The sequence below is a fragment of the Eptatretus burgeri genome, chromosome 2, assembly GCF_056783735.1.
Source record: "Eptatretus burgeri isolate ZD-2024b chromosome 2, Ebu_testis_v1, whole genome shotgun sequence".
Classification (NCBI taxonomy): Eukaryota; Metazoa; Chordata; class Myxini; order Myxiniformes; family Myxinidae; genus Eptatretus; species Eptatretus burgeri.
In genome coordinates this window covers 47515164-47530090 of record NC_140962.1, presented here as the reverse complement: position 1 = coordinate 47530090, position 14927 = coordinate 47515164, and the positions used below count along the sequence as shown (strand labels likewise).

Here is a 14927-nt window from a genome sequence, read left to right as displayed (position 1 = left end):
TTGCATCAATAACTTGTTTATATATATATATATATATATATATATATGTTTATATATATATATATATATATATATATATATATATATATATATATATATATATATATATATTATTGCATTAATTGTTACATTTACTAACAGTATATCCTTCCCTTACTTTACCTCTCTCCCTCTCACATGCAACCCTCACCTTTTACATGATCTCTTATGGGAAAATTGTTTTTGCACAACGCCATTTCGCATAACACAGTACTTCTCAGGAACGCCTCGACATTAAGAATCACCATATATAAAAGCACCTACATTAGTAAATTAGTGAAATAATTTTCATCTCAACAAGAAATGGCCTTAAACCCACAGCCACCTGCGGCAGTGCAGCAAACAAACAGCTGTAGAATTACAAAGATCAATCAACAAAAGCGTGACAAAACAGAAGCATGTGTTCGCCACCAAAATGATCAATACAACAATCAAAGAAAGATCAGGGCCAGTGGAAGATCAAGTACGATTCTGAAGACAACAAACGATCCCACACCTGCCGGACAAAAACTTGCACAGACATACAAGCAATGAAGAAAATACATGTTACAAGAATGCGTTACTCGTTTTTTTAAATTTTATTGATCGAATGTCAACCAAACATACCCACCAAGAACCACATAAGCTTTACGTGTGGTGGTGAGGAGAAAAATTATACAATGTTGAGAGCGATGGCCAGGAATACAAAACTTGGAGCATGGTGGCAAGGATGTGTGCACGTGCTAATGCACACCCACATGCACGCACTAGCCACGCCACTCATCCAGTGCAGGGTTTTGCCAACAAGCTCAACGCAGAAACAGAACACTCACACCGCCTCGTTCTTTGAAGCCTCGTCAAAGTTCTCCACAAGGTCTGTGAGGACATGGGCAGCAACGCAACGCAGGTTCACTCGTGTACTTTAAGGTTTTCAAAATATCCTTCGTGTGGCTCAGTGCAAAGCAAGTTGCTCTGAACAACTTACCGGGTACTTCGTCGTCCTCTTCGTTTTCTTCGGGAACAGTGGGGGGTTTAAATTCAAGACCTAAAAAACAAGCAGTGAAAGTCAAACACTGGTTTACAAAATGGCAATTTCACAGAACCAAACCTTCTGCCTCCCTCATACATTCAAATGATATTCAATCATGCATACTGTCGTGGCCAAAAATATTGGCACCCTTGCACTTTTTTCAAATAATAGACCATTTATTCCATAAAATTGTTGAGATTAAAAAAAAACAAAAAAAAACTTTTGGTATCCACATACGTATTTCTTTGGTTTGCAGTGGAACAAAACAAACAAATAAACAAAAGCTGAAAAAAATTACTAAATCTTAGCTCATTTGACTTAGTTGACCAAAGAGGTCAACGATTGAGCGTATCCTTGCTCTTCGGGTCCTCACCGAATGCAGGCGAGAGTTTGGAGAGGGGCTGCTTGCAGCCATTGTTGATCTCTGCAAAGCGTTTGATTCATTGGATCTGGATGCGCCACCAAAGCTGATCAATCTGATGTCTGAACTATACTCTGGTACTGAGAGTGCTGTGAGATGTGGTGGTACCATCTCCAATTTATTTACTGGTCTGGTGTGTTCTGGTCCCCACACTTTTCTGCAATTGTATGGACTAGATTCTGGGGAGGATGTCGGAGAGATCAAGCAGCGTTGCATCGTTTGGGAATGTCAAGACCTCTTACCTTGACTTTGCCTTTGATGTAGTCATCTTTGCAGAGACTCTGGATATCTTTTTGGTGGCCCTTGAAGTGCTGAATGAGAGGTCGCAGCCGCTGGAATTGCGGGTTTCCTTGGTCAAAACTAAGATCCAGGCTTTCAATGATATATTGGACGCTGTTGTCTTGTCTATCAGTTTGTGGTGAGGATGTTGAGGTCATGGAGATTCACATCTCTGCTGGCTGTGAGCCAGAGGTCAATTGACGTCTGGGTCGGGCCCAGGGAGTCATTAATTAACTGGATCATGGGGTGTGGCACTGTCGGTGCCTGTGCGGGAGGACGAAAGTCTGAGTCTTTAGGTCTTTGGTGCTTCCAGTCTTCCTCAACAGATGTGACTTGGATTCTGACCAGGGATCTGAGACGGAGACTTCATTCCTTTGGTACCAGGTCTCTTCGGAGAATCCTTGGCCATCGCTGGTGGGACTGTGTCCAGCGAGCAGTTGCTGAGAGAGACTCAAATGAGATTTGTTACCTGCATAGTCCGTGAGCATCAGCTGTATGGACATGTGGCTTGTTTTCCTGACGCTGATCCTGCTCACCAGATTCTCTCAGCGAGGGAGTCTCGTGAGTGGAGGAGCCCCAATGGGCTGACTTCGTGACTCGTGGTTGCAGCAGGATGATCAGCATCTCAAGAAGACAGGGATGGGCCAGGCATCTGCCTGGAGGATGGCCAGACGGAGGCCTCTGGAGTACCAGCGGAAGGTGGACGCAGCGACGCGCTGCTCCGGCACATGCACCCATACCTGACCTGTCTTGAGGAACAAACTTCCACATTCACTTCAATCTCATTCTTCCGCACAGGTCTTCAAGACAGTTGTTCACCACCATCCAAAACCATGATCTTTTCTGTACCCATTAAACCACCCCCACCCCTCCCAAAATTGTTTCTGTATCCATATTGTCCACCCATTGTGTTGTCTCCTTCCCCTCATCGTTTCCCACATCCCTTGTTGGGCCGTTCCCATCTATTTTCTCCCTCCACACTGCTGTTGGCATTTCTACTTTCTGCTTCTCCTTTTGTTCTGTTGCACCCTGATCCATTGTGTTCTTGCTCTTCCACAAGCCTTGACTATACATACAAAAAAGGGAGAGAGATAAGCCCCGATTTGTTAATTATGAATTTTAATGCCAGTCTGCCCAGACTAACTTTTTCTCTCAAAGAAAGAGATCGTGACCATTTCAACATGGCGCGAGAGGTTTCACACCTCCCTTCTGAAGACTGTCAGGAAAAATACCAAGGCAAACAAGTGAGACCAGGTCCACATTTAGTCCCATTGGCAAAAGTAGTCGCATGGGCGACCATTTAATCAAACAGCCATTACTTGGAGCCCTGATGTATTGCAAAATTTTGTACATATGCTTTTACTTTTCAGGCCATTCCACATTTCATTAATTTTAAAAGTACAAGCTCAATGCTATCTCAAATAAAATTGACCCAGTTGGTCAATGTTACAGTTGGTGGTTACAGTTTCTTACCCTGCTTTGCAGTCGAAGCTGCCAGTTTGCGCAAGTGGGACAATCCACGCAGGTTTGATAGGCCCTCAACACCCAGCTGATTGAGCACACCTGGTAGCATCTCGGCCAGGTGCTTTGTTTCGGCGTGGCCTGTGATTGCAAAGGTGTTGGCCGTGACAGAAGCTTGAACCTTGGGGTTGTTGAAGTGGATAACCGTACCATCCTCTTTGAACATGTTCACCTGCACAGAAAAAGCGAATGTGAATTTCTGTCGCAGATCAAAATGTTAATGAGACACCGTAAAAGGGACTCCATTATCTATAAAGCCAACAAAGATAAGTTGATTAGTGCTGTCAACAAATTTCCTTCACAATGCAAGATGCACTTTTGTGATTTCAGTTGAACTTCAGTCTGCAACCTCTGGCCTGACTGTGACACACAGAACAGTAACGCTCACCTGGCCCACAAAATAATCTCCACATTACCAACACCCGATACACACAACTGTCCCTGTATGTTTTTTTTTGTTGTTGATTTTTTTCCTCTCTGTGAGCTACAGAGGGAAGTATATATAAATATACATATATACATATGAATGAAGAGGGCAATATCTGCTTGGTGATTAGTGATGACAAAAAAGGGTTAAAAAGTGATAAAATAAAAAAATTGTATCAGGACAAAATATAAAGTTAAAGGTGAGGTTAAAGGGGATGAAAGGCTTGAGAGACCAAATGACCCATCACCTTTTAAGATGTATGATTATTATACACTTGAAATTCCTCCCCTAAAAATGTATGTTAGCACAACGAAACTTGGAACAGGCTCCGGTGCCTCAGTCACAAGTGCTCGTGTGTGTGTGTGTGTGTGTGTGTGTGTGTGTGTGTGTGTGTGTGTGTGTGTGTGTGTGTGTGTGTGTGTGTGTGTGTGTGTGTGTGTGTGTGTGTGTGTGTGTGTGTGTGTGTGTGTGTGTGTGTGTGTGTGTGTGTGTGTGTGTGTGGTCGTTTTGCATCTCCATATGTGGGTTTCCTAAGGTGGAAGAGAGCCCTCCCAGTTTCCAAGCATCCACCTTTGTGTGTGCGTGTGTTCATGTTTATGTGTGTGGCCATTAAGAATATCATATCCTTTTTGCTAACCCCACCTCACCTGTGTGTATCTGTGTGTGTGGTGCTACTTGCTGATGGTCAACATGGAAACGATTATAAATAAATAAATAAAATATGACCTGCAGCTTATCTGGGCTCTGTCCTAAAGTTGTAACCCAAATTTGGTAGAATTCTGACTGGTGGGTCTGGGGAAGATTTTTGAATAAATTTACACGACCACCATTTTAACATACTTAAAGTCATGTGACCGGAACAAGCTTTGCAATCCCTGTTACTCGTCAGGAGCAGAGAGTTGCTGGCAAATGGGGGTGGGGTAGGGGAATGGGGCTCATCAACTTGCACATGAAGAAGTCCCACCTCCTCGATGCCATTTATACTGTTGACAGCAAGCTTTTTGAGAGACGTCTGTAACTTCTTATCATCTGCCGTTGCTGTCCTGTGTACAACCTTCTTCTTTCTGCGGGCACTCCCCTGCACGACAAAATTGTTACCAAATTAGCATCCCAGAATCTTTCACTCAATAACTGATTTTCAAATTCACTATGCCACAACACAAAGAGAAATCGATGGTAGGAGTTAGAAAACAAAATTTACCAAAAAGCGACAGATATAGAGCTCACCTTCCCACCAATCCGCACTTGCGCCTGCATCTTGCCCAATTTTTCTTGATTCATGATCTCTTTCATCTGAAAAAGTCAATTTTTCAAACAAGCAACACTTCAATTAGATTGCAAAACAGCAGGAGATAATAGGTCAGCAAATTGAGCTCTTGCCAGTTCCCACACCACCGACCCAAATCACAATTGAAAGCAAAAGTTGATTAGCACAGGGGTGGTTGAAGAATATCGTGGACCTTTGATTGTGCAAATTAAAAAAAAAAGGACAAAGAAGTTGAAACTTCATCTTTTTCTCAAGACATATTCCTGTGACACGTACACAATAGACCGACTCCTCAATGACGTCATACAGCGTTTTGGTTCGTAAAAATTAATGGAGATTTAAATTCCTCGCAAAAACTAATAATCTATGAACTATTTAATCCTCCAAGGAGGCAAGGGTCGGCAACCTTTCAGACTGGCGTGCCAAGGGTCAACTTATTCATTCATACTTTGGGATCTGCATGCCATTGATGCATTTTAACATCAATAATAAACTTGCTTAAATTTTTAGCAGACTTCGTTCACAAATAAATGAAAAGGCACACCTTACTGTTTTGTGTGATCCTTGCCCTTGCTTTCCCTTGATGAGTTATACAATCTCAGGCTTGTAGTTTGATACTTTAAGCAGCACAAAAGCCTTTGAGTGTTCAGTTGTTAACCAGCTAAGGGACGGACAGAGAACTGACTTCATATGTGAAAATATGTGTTCACAGAGGTATGTCAATCCAAATGCTGAGAGCAGTGAAAATGTCACTTTCTTCAAACAGTAAAACTTCACAGGCAGGGAATTCTGACAGGTCAGGATAGAGACCCCGTGATCTCTCTCGCTCGCCTCAAGTGTGTGCCGCAGATCCCGAAACTTCAAGGCCCGTAACCTCTGAGCATTGTAACCAAACGAGCTGCATTTCGAAATCCTCAACACCCATCCACTGAAACGCCATGAAATCCATGTCGTTGGTGTCAAAGTTGTCCGGTTTAATTAGAATGGAAAACATCGGACCAAAACATTGGAAATCGTGAAGTCTGACAAAATTATGATGCGAGTTCTTGCGTGTCCATTCCAATCTTGGCAACACCGACGGTGCGGTGTTGATCGTTCTTCAAGATGTTGGAAATCAGCGGAAAGTCAAGGTGGCAACTTCCTGAGAAGAAATTGCAAGTTTCTCAAGAAATGTCTTCCATGTTTCAAACAGACCCACAGCACTTTGGCCTGCAACCTGCAGACAGAGGTCGAGGAAGTTTCGATGCGAGGTGATGCCAGTTAAAAACACGAGTTGCACGACCCATTTGTCATCAACTAGTTGGTAGTAGTTTTTGACCTTTTTCTGACAAAAAAAAAATTGCGATGGCGTCAAGACAGTCCACACAGCATGGCAAAAACCTTCCCACGGCTTATCAAACTCCCAGGCAAAAATGCTAGTTAAAACTATAGTGTAGGAGAGTTGTACTCTCATGTACTACAGTAGTGTGCAGAGAATTACGACAGGAAAGGAATGTTACTTTTTGCCTGGGGACCATAGCTGTGAAGAAGAATGTCCTTGTATGCACCGTACATCTCCTCAAGCAGAGATCGAAACTGCTTGTGTGTCAAGACCAATCGAGCAATAAGAAAATTTACTATCTTCACCACCGTCGTCATCACATCATTACGCTCAGAATTAGAAATCTGGGCACAAAGATTTTCTTGATGAATAATACAATTAAAATTAACCGTCGGGTGGCCAATTTGAACCTTCATGATATTTACACATCCTCCGTTTCCTGATCATAACAGGGGGTACCGTCTGTCACAGAAAACTTTTTTTTTGTGATGTCAATTCCTCTTTCCTCAAAATGATGTACAAACATCTTCGCGAAACCTTCCCCCTGTTGTTGTGCCATGCATGGGTTTTAGGCAACGAATCTCTTCTCAAACTTCATCTGAGTCACAGTAACTCACAACCGCTAACCGTGGTACGCGATTTATATCCACACTGTATACCACCAAATCTAACGTTTTGGACCATTTCGCTAATACGTCTCTCCATTGATCTGGCCGACACAGGTACATCTTTAGTTCTGAAGATTAGGCCAAAAAAAAAAATGTTGCATTGGCGTAACCCGCCCGACCCTAAAAATTCCGCCGACCCTACGTTTTTTTGCTATCGAAAAATTTTGCCGACCCTATTTTATTGCTATTTTTGTTGTTTTGCTATCGTTTTCAAGTATCTTGTTGATTGCGATCACGATCGCAAAAACCCGGAAGTGTTTCGGACAGAACCCGCCGACAAAAAGGATGGTACTCGAGCCGGGGGAGATTTTGGGAGGGATTTATTAGGAAAAAAAAAAAAAAAAAAAAAGATCCCGACCGACCTACCCTATTTTTCAGTGACCCGTTACGCCAATGCAACATTTTTTTTTTTTTTTTGGCCTTATTGTGTCTTTATTGGGCAAACCATTAAACAATTGAGAAAAGCCACTATAAATATATGTACATTTATATTCCCCATCTGTAAATGTTTTCCATGTTTGCAACACACTGTGCGATTTTGTAACTTCCCTCTGTGACTAGTTTTCCTGCCATCGCAGACACCGCTTTGCTTTCCGTACCTCACGATGGCCCATTTGATCGACTCAGCCTTGAAGTGCTTCTCATGCTTTGAAAATGTTGGATGCTTGATGTGTGGGAAACGCTCTCACAACATCCATGTCATTTGGTGTCAAAGTTGTCCGGTTTAATTAGAATGGAAATCATCGGACCAAAACATTGGAAATCGTGAAGTCTGACAGAAAATTATGATGCGAGTTCTTGCGTGTACATTCCAATCTTGGCAACACCGACGGCGCGGTGTTGATCGTTCTTCAAGATGTTGGAAATCAGCGGAAAGTCAAGGTGGCAACGTCCTGAGAAGAAACAGCAAGTTTCTCAAAAAATGCCTTCCAAGTTTCAAAAAAGACCCACAACACTTTGGCCTGCAACCTGCAGACAGAGGTTAAAAACAGCACAGTCTTTATGTTGAACAAACGTGTGTTCGTCTCTCCAAGAGGGCTGAAATGAGCGAACGTCTAACTTTCCTTTCTTAGGAACCGCCATTTTGTCCCAAAATACAAACAAACAAACAAAAAAAAAAAAATCAAACATGATCAGTGGCACTGCCAGCGAGATTTCCTGTGAATCAAGAATGGCAGGCCCCACCAAACCTAATCCAGTCCATAAAGTGATTAAATATTTTTTTTTCTTTGTCAAAGAGCTGTCATTGGATAGCACAATTCAGACTCTACATTGTACTCCCCAATGAGTACTCTTGTTTTTATTTTTATTTTAAAGATTGACGGAGCAGTCAAGCATAGTTTCTAATCGGGGGTTTTTTTTTTCCCCCAAAATAGTTTCTTTGCCGTTAATTACTTTTATTGCGAATGCCAATCAAAATCATCTTGCATGCCACTCATGGCGCACGTGCCGTATGTTGGCGATCCTTGCTGTGAGGACATGTCACCTGTTATTATTACACCCAGGTAACGTTTGACAGTCGTACTATTTTCCTCAAGCACTTTGAAACAAACGGGATCAAATTAAAACGCCGACAACAACATCCTGAGCTGAGGAAGTTTGCTGTCAGGCAGCCAAATTGCACATGCTTTTATAGTTTTGATTCACAACCATGAAGTTGCAGATATGGCTGGTTGTTGGCAATCATGGAACACGTTAAAATAGCATCACTACATCTCTCCTTCAAAACAAGTCTGATGGACTGCATATCTAAACTGGAAGGGCACTCGGTGGAGCGCGTACCTCCACCACGTAACGCCTAGTCCACGAGAACACGTCGGGCCCAATGCATGTTTGAAATATCATGTTTGAAATCATGCTACACAGTACTGTATCGTTTTTGGCCCCATCTCAAAACGGCGAAGAATCACATTAAAAATCAAATAATCCACGTGTCAAGATCCGGATCTGGATCCTCACCAAAATCGAATCAATTCGTCCTTGCCGCAGACCCAGCGTGCCCACCAAGCTTCATCCGAATCCGTCCACAACTTTTTGGACGTTTCGTGCTATACAATCGGTTTAGCACCATCTCTCAATGGTGAAGAATCACTTAAAAAAAATTTTTTTATCAGATCCGGATCCGGGTTCCGATCTTCACCAAAATTGAAACAATTCTTCCTAGCTCCAACCTATACTGCCAGGCCATGCAGATGACTTACCTACCATCAAAATCACCTCTCCGATGTAAACCAGTAGAAACTGTCCAATGTGAAAATGCTCGTTTCTCTTTGTTGTTCATCCGACATTTATGTCCAAATGCAGCATCTTTCGGACTTGGAACTCACTTCTCTCTTGTGAATGTTTCATTTTTCAAAAAAGTATGTGAGTTGGACGAACAGCACACTACTGTACCCAATAGGGGGGGGGGCACTATTACACACACAATGTGTGACATACTACGTTCAAAAGCCCACCAACCAGCTGACATGGCACGTAGTTTAGAATTTGGTCACTATGGTTAGGCATGCTTACTCTAAAGTGAAACACATGATGTAATAACATTTTGTAATGTACTGATAACCCCCAAGTCTTTAGCAATGAAATCATCCAAAACCATTTCACCCAAACACATCCAGGCCAATCAGGAACTAAGGGACACACCACGCAGTGGTGATCAGATCAGAAGATCATTAATGCATTTCAATCTCAATCACCAAACGAGTGTTCAAGTCGCAAGCCTTGGATTGTATTCGTGCCAACATTTGCTGAACCCTATTGTTACATGGGAGGCCATCACCTCGACCTGGAGGTACTCGCACTCGCCTCCAAGCTCTCCAGTCCGAATTTGAATCCTGAACAAGCTGTAAAAGTGTCATCCCGGTGTTTCACAGGCAGGGTGATTAATCAATGTGTGTGCCGTCCCTCGGACGGCCGTGAAACTGTGCGTCCCATCTGCCGACAATAGTTGGTGGACGCTAAAGATCCCCACGGTGTCCTTTGTGAAGAGTAGGCAAGTTGTCCCATGAAGTGTTCGGTGTCCCGGTACACTGAACAAGTTACCAATTGTTGCCAGAACTACTGCTGGGAAGGCAATGACAAACCACCAAGAACAACCCTTGCCAAGATACTGCTTCAGAAGCACCAAAGCTCTCCAACAGAGCATGGGTACATCAGCATCATCAGAGATTGTTGTATGCACCTAACTGTGCTTATAGCTTTAATTATAAACCGATACCGAACCGGTCATGTGCAGTGCCACGTGAAGACAAGAAAACCTGAACACTTTCAAAAGAATGGCATTAGCAAATCCCCCAAGGTGTTATGTTCGCCTTGCTCGTTCCCAAGGGGATAACATCGGGGTTATTGTAATCGGTGTGCACGAGTATGTGCTTACATACAGATCTACTCTGATAGGTTGTCCATTCTCAGATCTACCAAAATGCACATAGCCCTTCAAAAGGTCTGCATTGCCAAATCCATCCATCCATTGGGACCATACTCTGCGCAGAGCGTTGGTGCTGCCTAAGCAGTCTCCTGGTCTATTGAACACAATCCTGGACGGGTCGCCACGCCGACACAGGATACCAGCATGCTGGTGCTCGTTTCGCCGACCTCGGAAGGATGACAGGCAGAGTCAACCCCAGTCATGATCTTCATTACCTCTGCCTCCTTTTCCGTTTTGGGAAAATTCAACCTGACGTCGAGCGAAGCATTAACGCAACGCTTTCACAACTCATCGGCTTCGGGGAGCCATGAACTTAACCGGACGGCCGAACTTGCCTCGATGGTAGAATTTACGCTTTTCATCGATAAATCAATCCGTGTTGAACGAACGGCAATGTCCCATCGAGGTAACGGGTGACCCCCCCCCCCCAAAATAAAAGAGTGGGCCCCGGGAAAAAGCTGAACAACTTCAATATTATTCAATCAAACTGAACAAAACGTGCAGAGATCGGATTGCAAAGTCGTCGTCAAGATATCACTGAAACTTGAAGTTTTCCACAAGGAAATTTTACAACTCCACATTGAAACTACTGGTGTTGTCGACGTTCGACGAGATGCTCCAAAATTGGCATTTTGTCATTCTTCCCGCCGCGTCGTTCTCCGTCAACTTATTGTTTGAAGGACGTCATCAGAATTGTCCTCAAGCTTTCTCTGCTGATGTCGAGCTCTCGACTGCGGCGCCGGAGATGTCTTGGGGCTGCGGGCGACCGAGGCGGCGATCTTCTCGGGTGACCTTCCTGACGTCGGCCGGCCAGAGTGTCCTCCCTCTGCTCGGTGAATATTCACGTTCAAGACCGTGCCATGTTGTGTACATTTTTTTTTCTTCCACAAACCGTTGAATTTGAGGCTTGCTGGTGCTTTCATGTTCGCAAGATGCGTGCAGAACAGGCGTCTTTGTCTGCAAGGACGAATTTGTACGAAGATAGTCGTCTACAGAAAATGACTTTTCTTCAGGTGTCCACGACACGGCGTCCTGAACGTCACAGACTCAAGAAACTTGGCAGATAGACTCTTCTCCCTGAACCGAGTTCAGACCTCCTGAAAAATGAAACATCGAATGAAAACTGTGAAGGTTATTAAACTTTTCCCGGAGCCACTCTTTTTTTTGGGACCTACTTTTTTTGGGGGGGGACCTACTCTTTTTTTTGGGACCTACTCTTTTTTTTGGGATCACTCTCTTTTTTTGGGACCTACTCTTTTTTGGGAACCTACTCTTTTTTGGGGTCATCCTGCATATTATTAGCATATTTAATTAGCCGAGGGTTCGAGCTCAGGTCACTCAGCTCATGCAGGTAAGGCTCTGCTCCGGCGTTTCGACCACAGTGGTCTTCATCGGGGGAAGTCGAGTCAGAGGACTCATCAGCTGCTTGTTGCGGTCACGTGACACCAACCTTTCTGTTCTCGAAGGATTCTCCGCACGAGGAAACGACTCCTGTGGTGCACATTGACGACCACTCGGTGAGTGAAACGTCACACCTGAGCTTTACCCATCGCACAGGTATCCTCGGCGGTGGTACCCCTCAGTTTTATTTTACACGTCACAAACGTGCTTATTATGACGACACAAGAGCAGGGAGGTGGAGAGCGTGAACAGAAAGAATTTTTTTTAAAAATGACGTCAAAGTTTCGTCAAATATCCTTTGGTTTGGCGACCTCACCCCGACATCAGCACAAGCAAGGCCTTTCAAAGTGCGTTAAACAAACAACCAAAAAAACTTAAACACGGACCTTGTCATCGCATCAGGATCCATCTGTCTCTACTCCATCACAATACAACAAGTCAGTGGGAATCAATTCACCAAGATTGACGTACGAGGTACCTGCAGCCCGGGAAACGCGAACACGAGGTGCCCAAAATGGCGTTAAAAGCACATGACGTCAAGCGTCGCTCCGAAATCTCGTTTAGGGAAGACACGTCTCGCGAGAACTGAATTGCTCGTGAATCCGAAATCTCGTTTTGGTAAGAAAAGTCTCGCGAGAACTGAATTGCTCGTGAATCCGAAATCTCGTTTTGTGAAGAAAAGTCTCGCGAGAACTGAATTGCTCGTGAATCCGAAATCTCGTTTTGGGAAGAAAAGTCTCGCGAGAACTGAGGCCGTGCTCACCATTGCGCACCCTGATCCACGACGTTTTCACAACAGTCGTTCGAAATTGTGTTCAGGTGAGTGCCAGCAGGGGGCGCCGCAGTCGGGAGAACGCCTCGAGTCGATCCAACACGACTTATGATTCGTTTTTGTCGATGATTTTACACGTTTCGCAGCCGTCCGAGTCGCACGATCGCCTCGAAGCTAGCAAGCCTGGGACTGGGTTCGATTCCCGACGCAGCTAACAAGCTGTCGTCCCGGTGTTTCACACGCAAGCTGATTCGTTCATCCATCCCTTGGGCTTGGGCTTGAGGGACGTTCAACAGCCGTCTCGTCTGTCGGAATTTATACTTGGGGATCCGTCAAACATCCCACGGTGTCCTCCACGGAGAGCAGGCCAGTTATCGCCGGCATCCTTGGAAAATTCCTGCCCTCGCTACTTAATGGAACGTCAGGCCTGTTCAGCCGGTTCGTGAAAGGCTTGTGCCTTGGTTAATATTGGTTAAACAATAACTCGCTGTTTTACATCGTCACACCGATTTTACAAACTCATTCGAACTTTCACCTTTTAAAAATGATGCCAATAAATTATTAAAATATCAGCCGCTGTTTCATGTCCTTTTCTCACCTTCGTTGCAAGATGAACGAAAGGCGGTGTATAATCAAATGCACTGTTTGATCTGGCGATATATTACTGTTACATGAAATACCAGAGAGTTGGTGTCAAAGCCACCCCAATGCTCGCCTATTTATACATTTATCGTTTTTAAAACACGAGTCTGATAATATTTTTTTTTATAAAGCATTGCAGTGATGTCTGATCCAAATCATTTTCAAGCAATATATGTATTTGTAGATTGTAATCAGCATCCCAGTTCACATATTAATGAATGGCAAGCTTCTAAATAACTTGCACCAAAAATTTACCGTTGATGTGCTACAAAAAAGTTAAGTTCAAAACAGGTCAAAAATTTTAAAAAATTGAAATTATTTTTTAATTTCAACTTCACTACATCAATAATATACCCCGAAGGAACCTCCATGCCAAATATCATCATCCTAGTACACATATTAAATGAATGGCAAGCTTCTCAATAACTTGCACCAAAAACTTTAACGTTGATGTGCTACAAAAAAGTTAAGTTCAAAACAGGTCAAAAATTTAAAACATTTGAAATTATTTTTTAATTTCAACTTCACTACACTAATAGTATACCCCAAAGGAACCTCCATACCAAATATCAGCATCCTAGTACACATATTAATGAATGGCAAGCTTCTAAATAACTTGCACCAAAAACTTTAACACATTAAATGAATGGCAAGCTTCTAAAAAATATCTTGCACCAAAAACTTTAACGTTGATGTGCTACAAAAAAAGTAAAGTTCAAAGCAGGTCAAAAATTTAAAACATTTGAAATTATGTTTTAATTTCAACTTCACTACATCAATAGTATACCCCAAAGGAACCTCCATGCCAAATATCAGCATCCTCGTACACATTAAGTTCATGGAAAGCTTCTAAATAACTTGCGCCAAAAACTTTAATGTTGATGTGCTACAAAAAAGTTAAGTTCAAAACAGGTCAAAAATTTAAAACATTTGAAATTATTTTTTAATTTCAACTTCATGACATCAATAATATACCCCAAAGGAACCTCCATGCCAAATATCAGCATCCTAGTACACATATTAATGAATGGCAAGCTTCTAAATAACTTGCACCAAAAATTTAACGTTGATGTGCTACAAAAAAAGTTAAGTTTAAAACATTTGAAATTATTTTTTAATTTCAACTTCACTACACCAATAGTATACCCCAAAGGAACCTCCATACCAAATATCAGCATCCTAGTACACATATTAAATGAATGGCAAGCTTCTAAATAACTTGCACCAAAAACTTTAACGTTGATATGCTACAAAAAAAGTTAAGTTCAAAACAGGTCAAAAATTTTAAACATTTGAAATTATTTTTTAATTTCAACTTCACTACACGAATAGTATACCCCGAAGGAACCTCCATACCAAATATCAGCATCCTAGTACACATATTAAATGAATGGCAAGCTTCGAAATAACTTGCACCAAAAACTTTAACACATTAAATGAATGGCAAGCTTCTAAAAAATATCTTGCACCAAAAACTTTAACGTTGATGTGCTACAAAAAAAGTAAAGTTCAAAGCAGGTCAAAATTTAAAACATTTGAAATTATGTTTTAATTTCAACTTCACTACATCAATAGTATACCCCAAAGGAACCTCCATGCCAAATATCAGCATCCTCGTACACATTAAGTTCATGGAAAGCTTCTAAATAACTTGCGCCAAAAACTTTAATGTTGATGTGCTACAAAAAAGTTAAGTTCAAAACAGGTCAAAAATTTAAAACATTTGAAATTAT

At 42.5% G+C, this 14927-nt stretch overlaps 1 protein-coding gene across 4 annotated transcripts; it reads right to left on the bottom strand.

Moving 5' to 3' along the window:
* Nucleotides 1–602: 602 nt before the first annotated feature.
* On the bottom strand, nt 603–12396 carry LOC147031987 (transcription factor BTF3 homolog 4-like). 4 transcript variants are annotated; one of them, XM_085869232.1, is made up of 6 exons: nt 12259–12396; nt 4924–4989; nt 4661–4774; nt 3222–3441; nt 1004–1063; nt 603–894 (listed from the first exon to the last, which is right to left on the bottom strand). In XM_085869232.1, exons 2-6 carry the CDS (start codon nt 4987–4989, stop codon nt 848–850), a joined length of 507 nt encoding a protein of 168 aa, XP_085725358.1. In that variant the 5' UTR covers nt 12259–12396; the 3' UTR covers nt 603–847. The 4 variants fall into 4 exon arrangements, with proteins under 4 accessions (XP_085725358.1, XP_085725361.1, XP_085725359.1 ...); XM_085869235.1 differs by having other exon boundaries at nt 12238–12390; XM_085869233.1 differs by having other exon boundaries at nt 12252–12344.
* Between the last annotated feature and the right edge of the window lie 2531 nt (nt 12397–14927).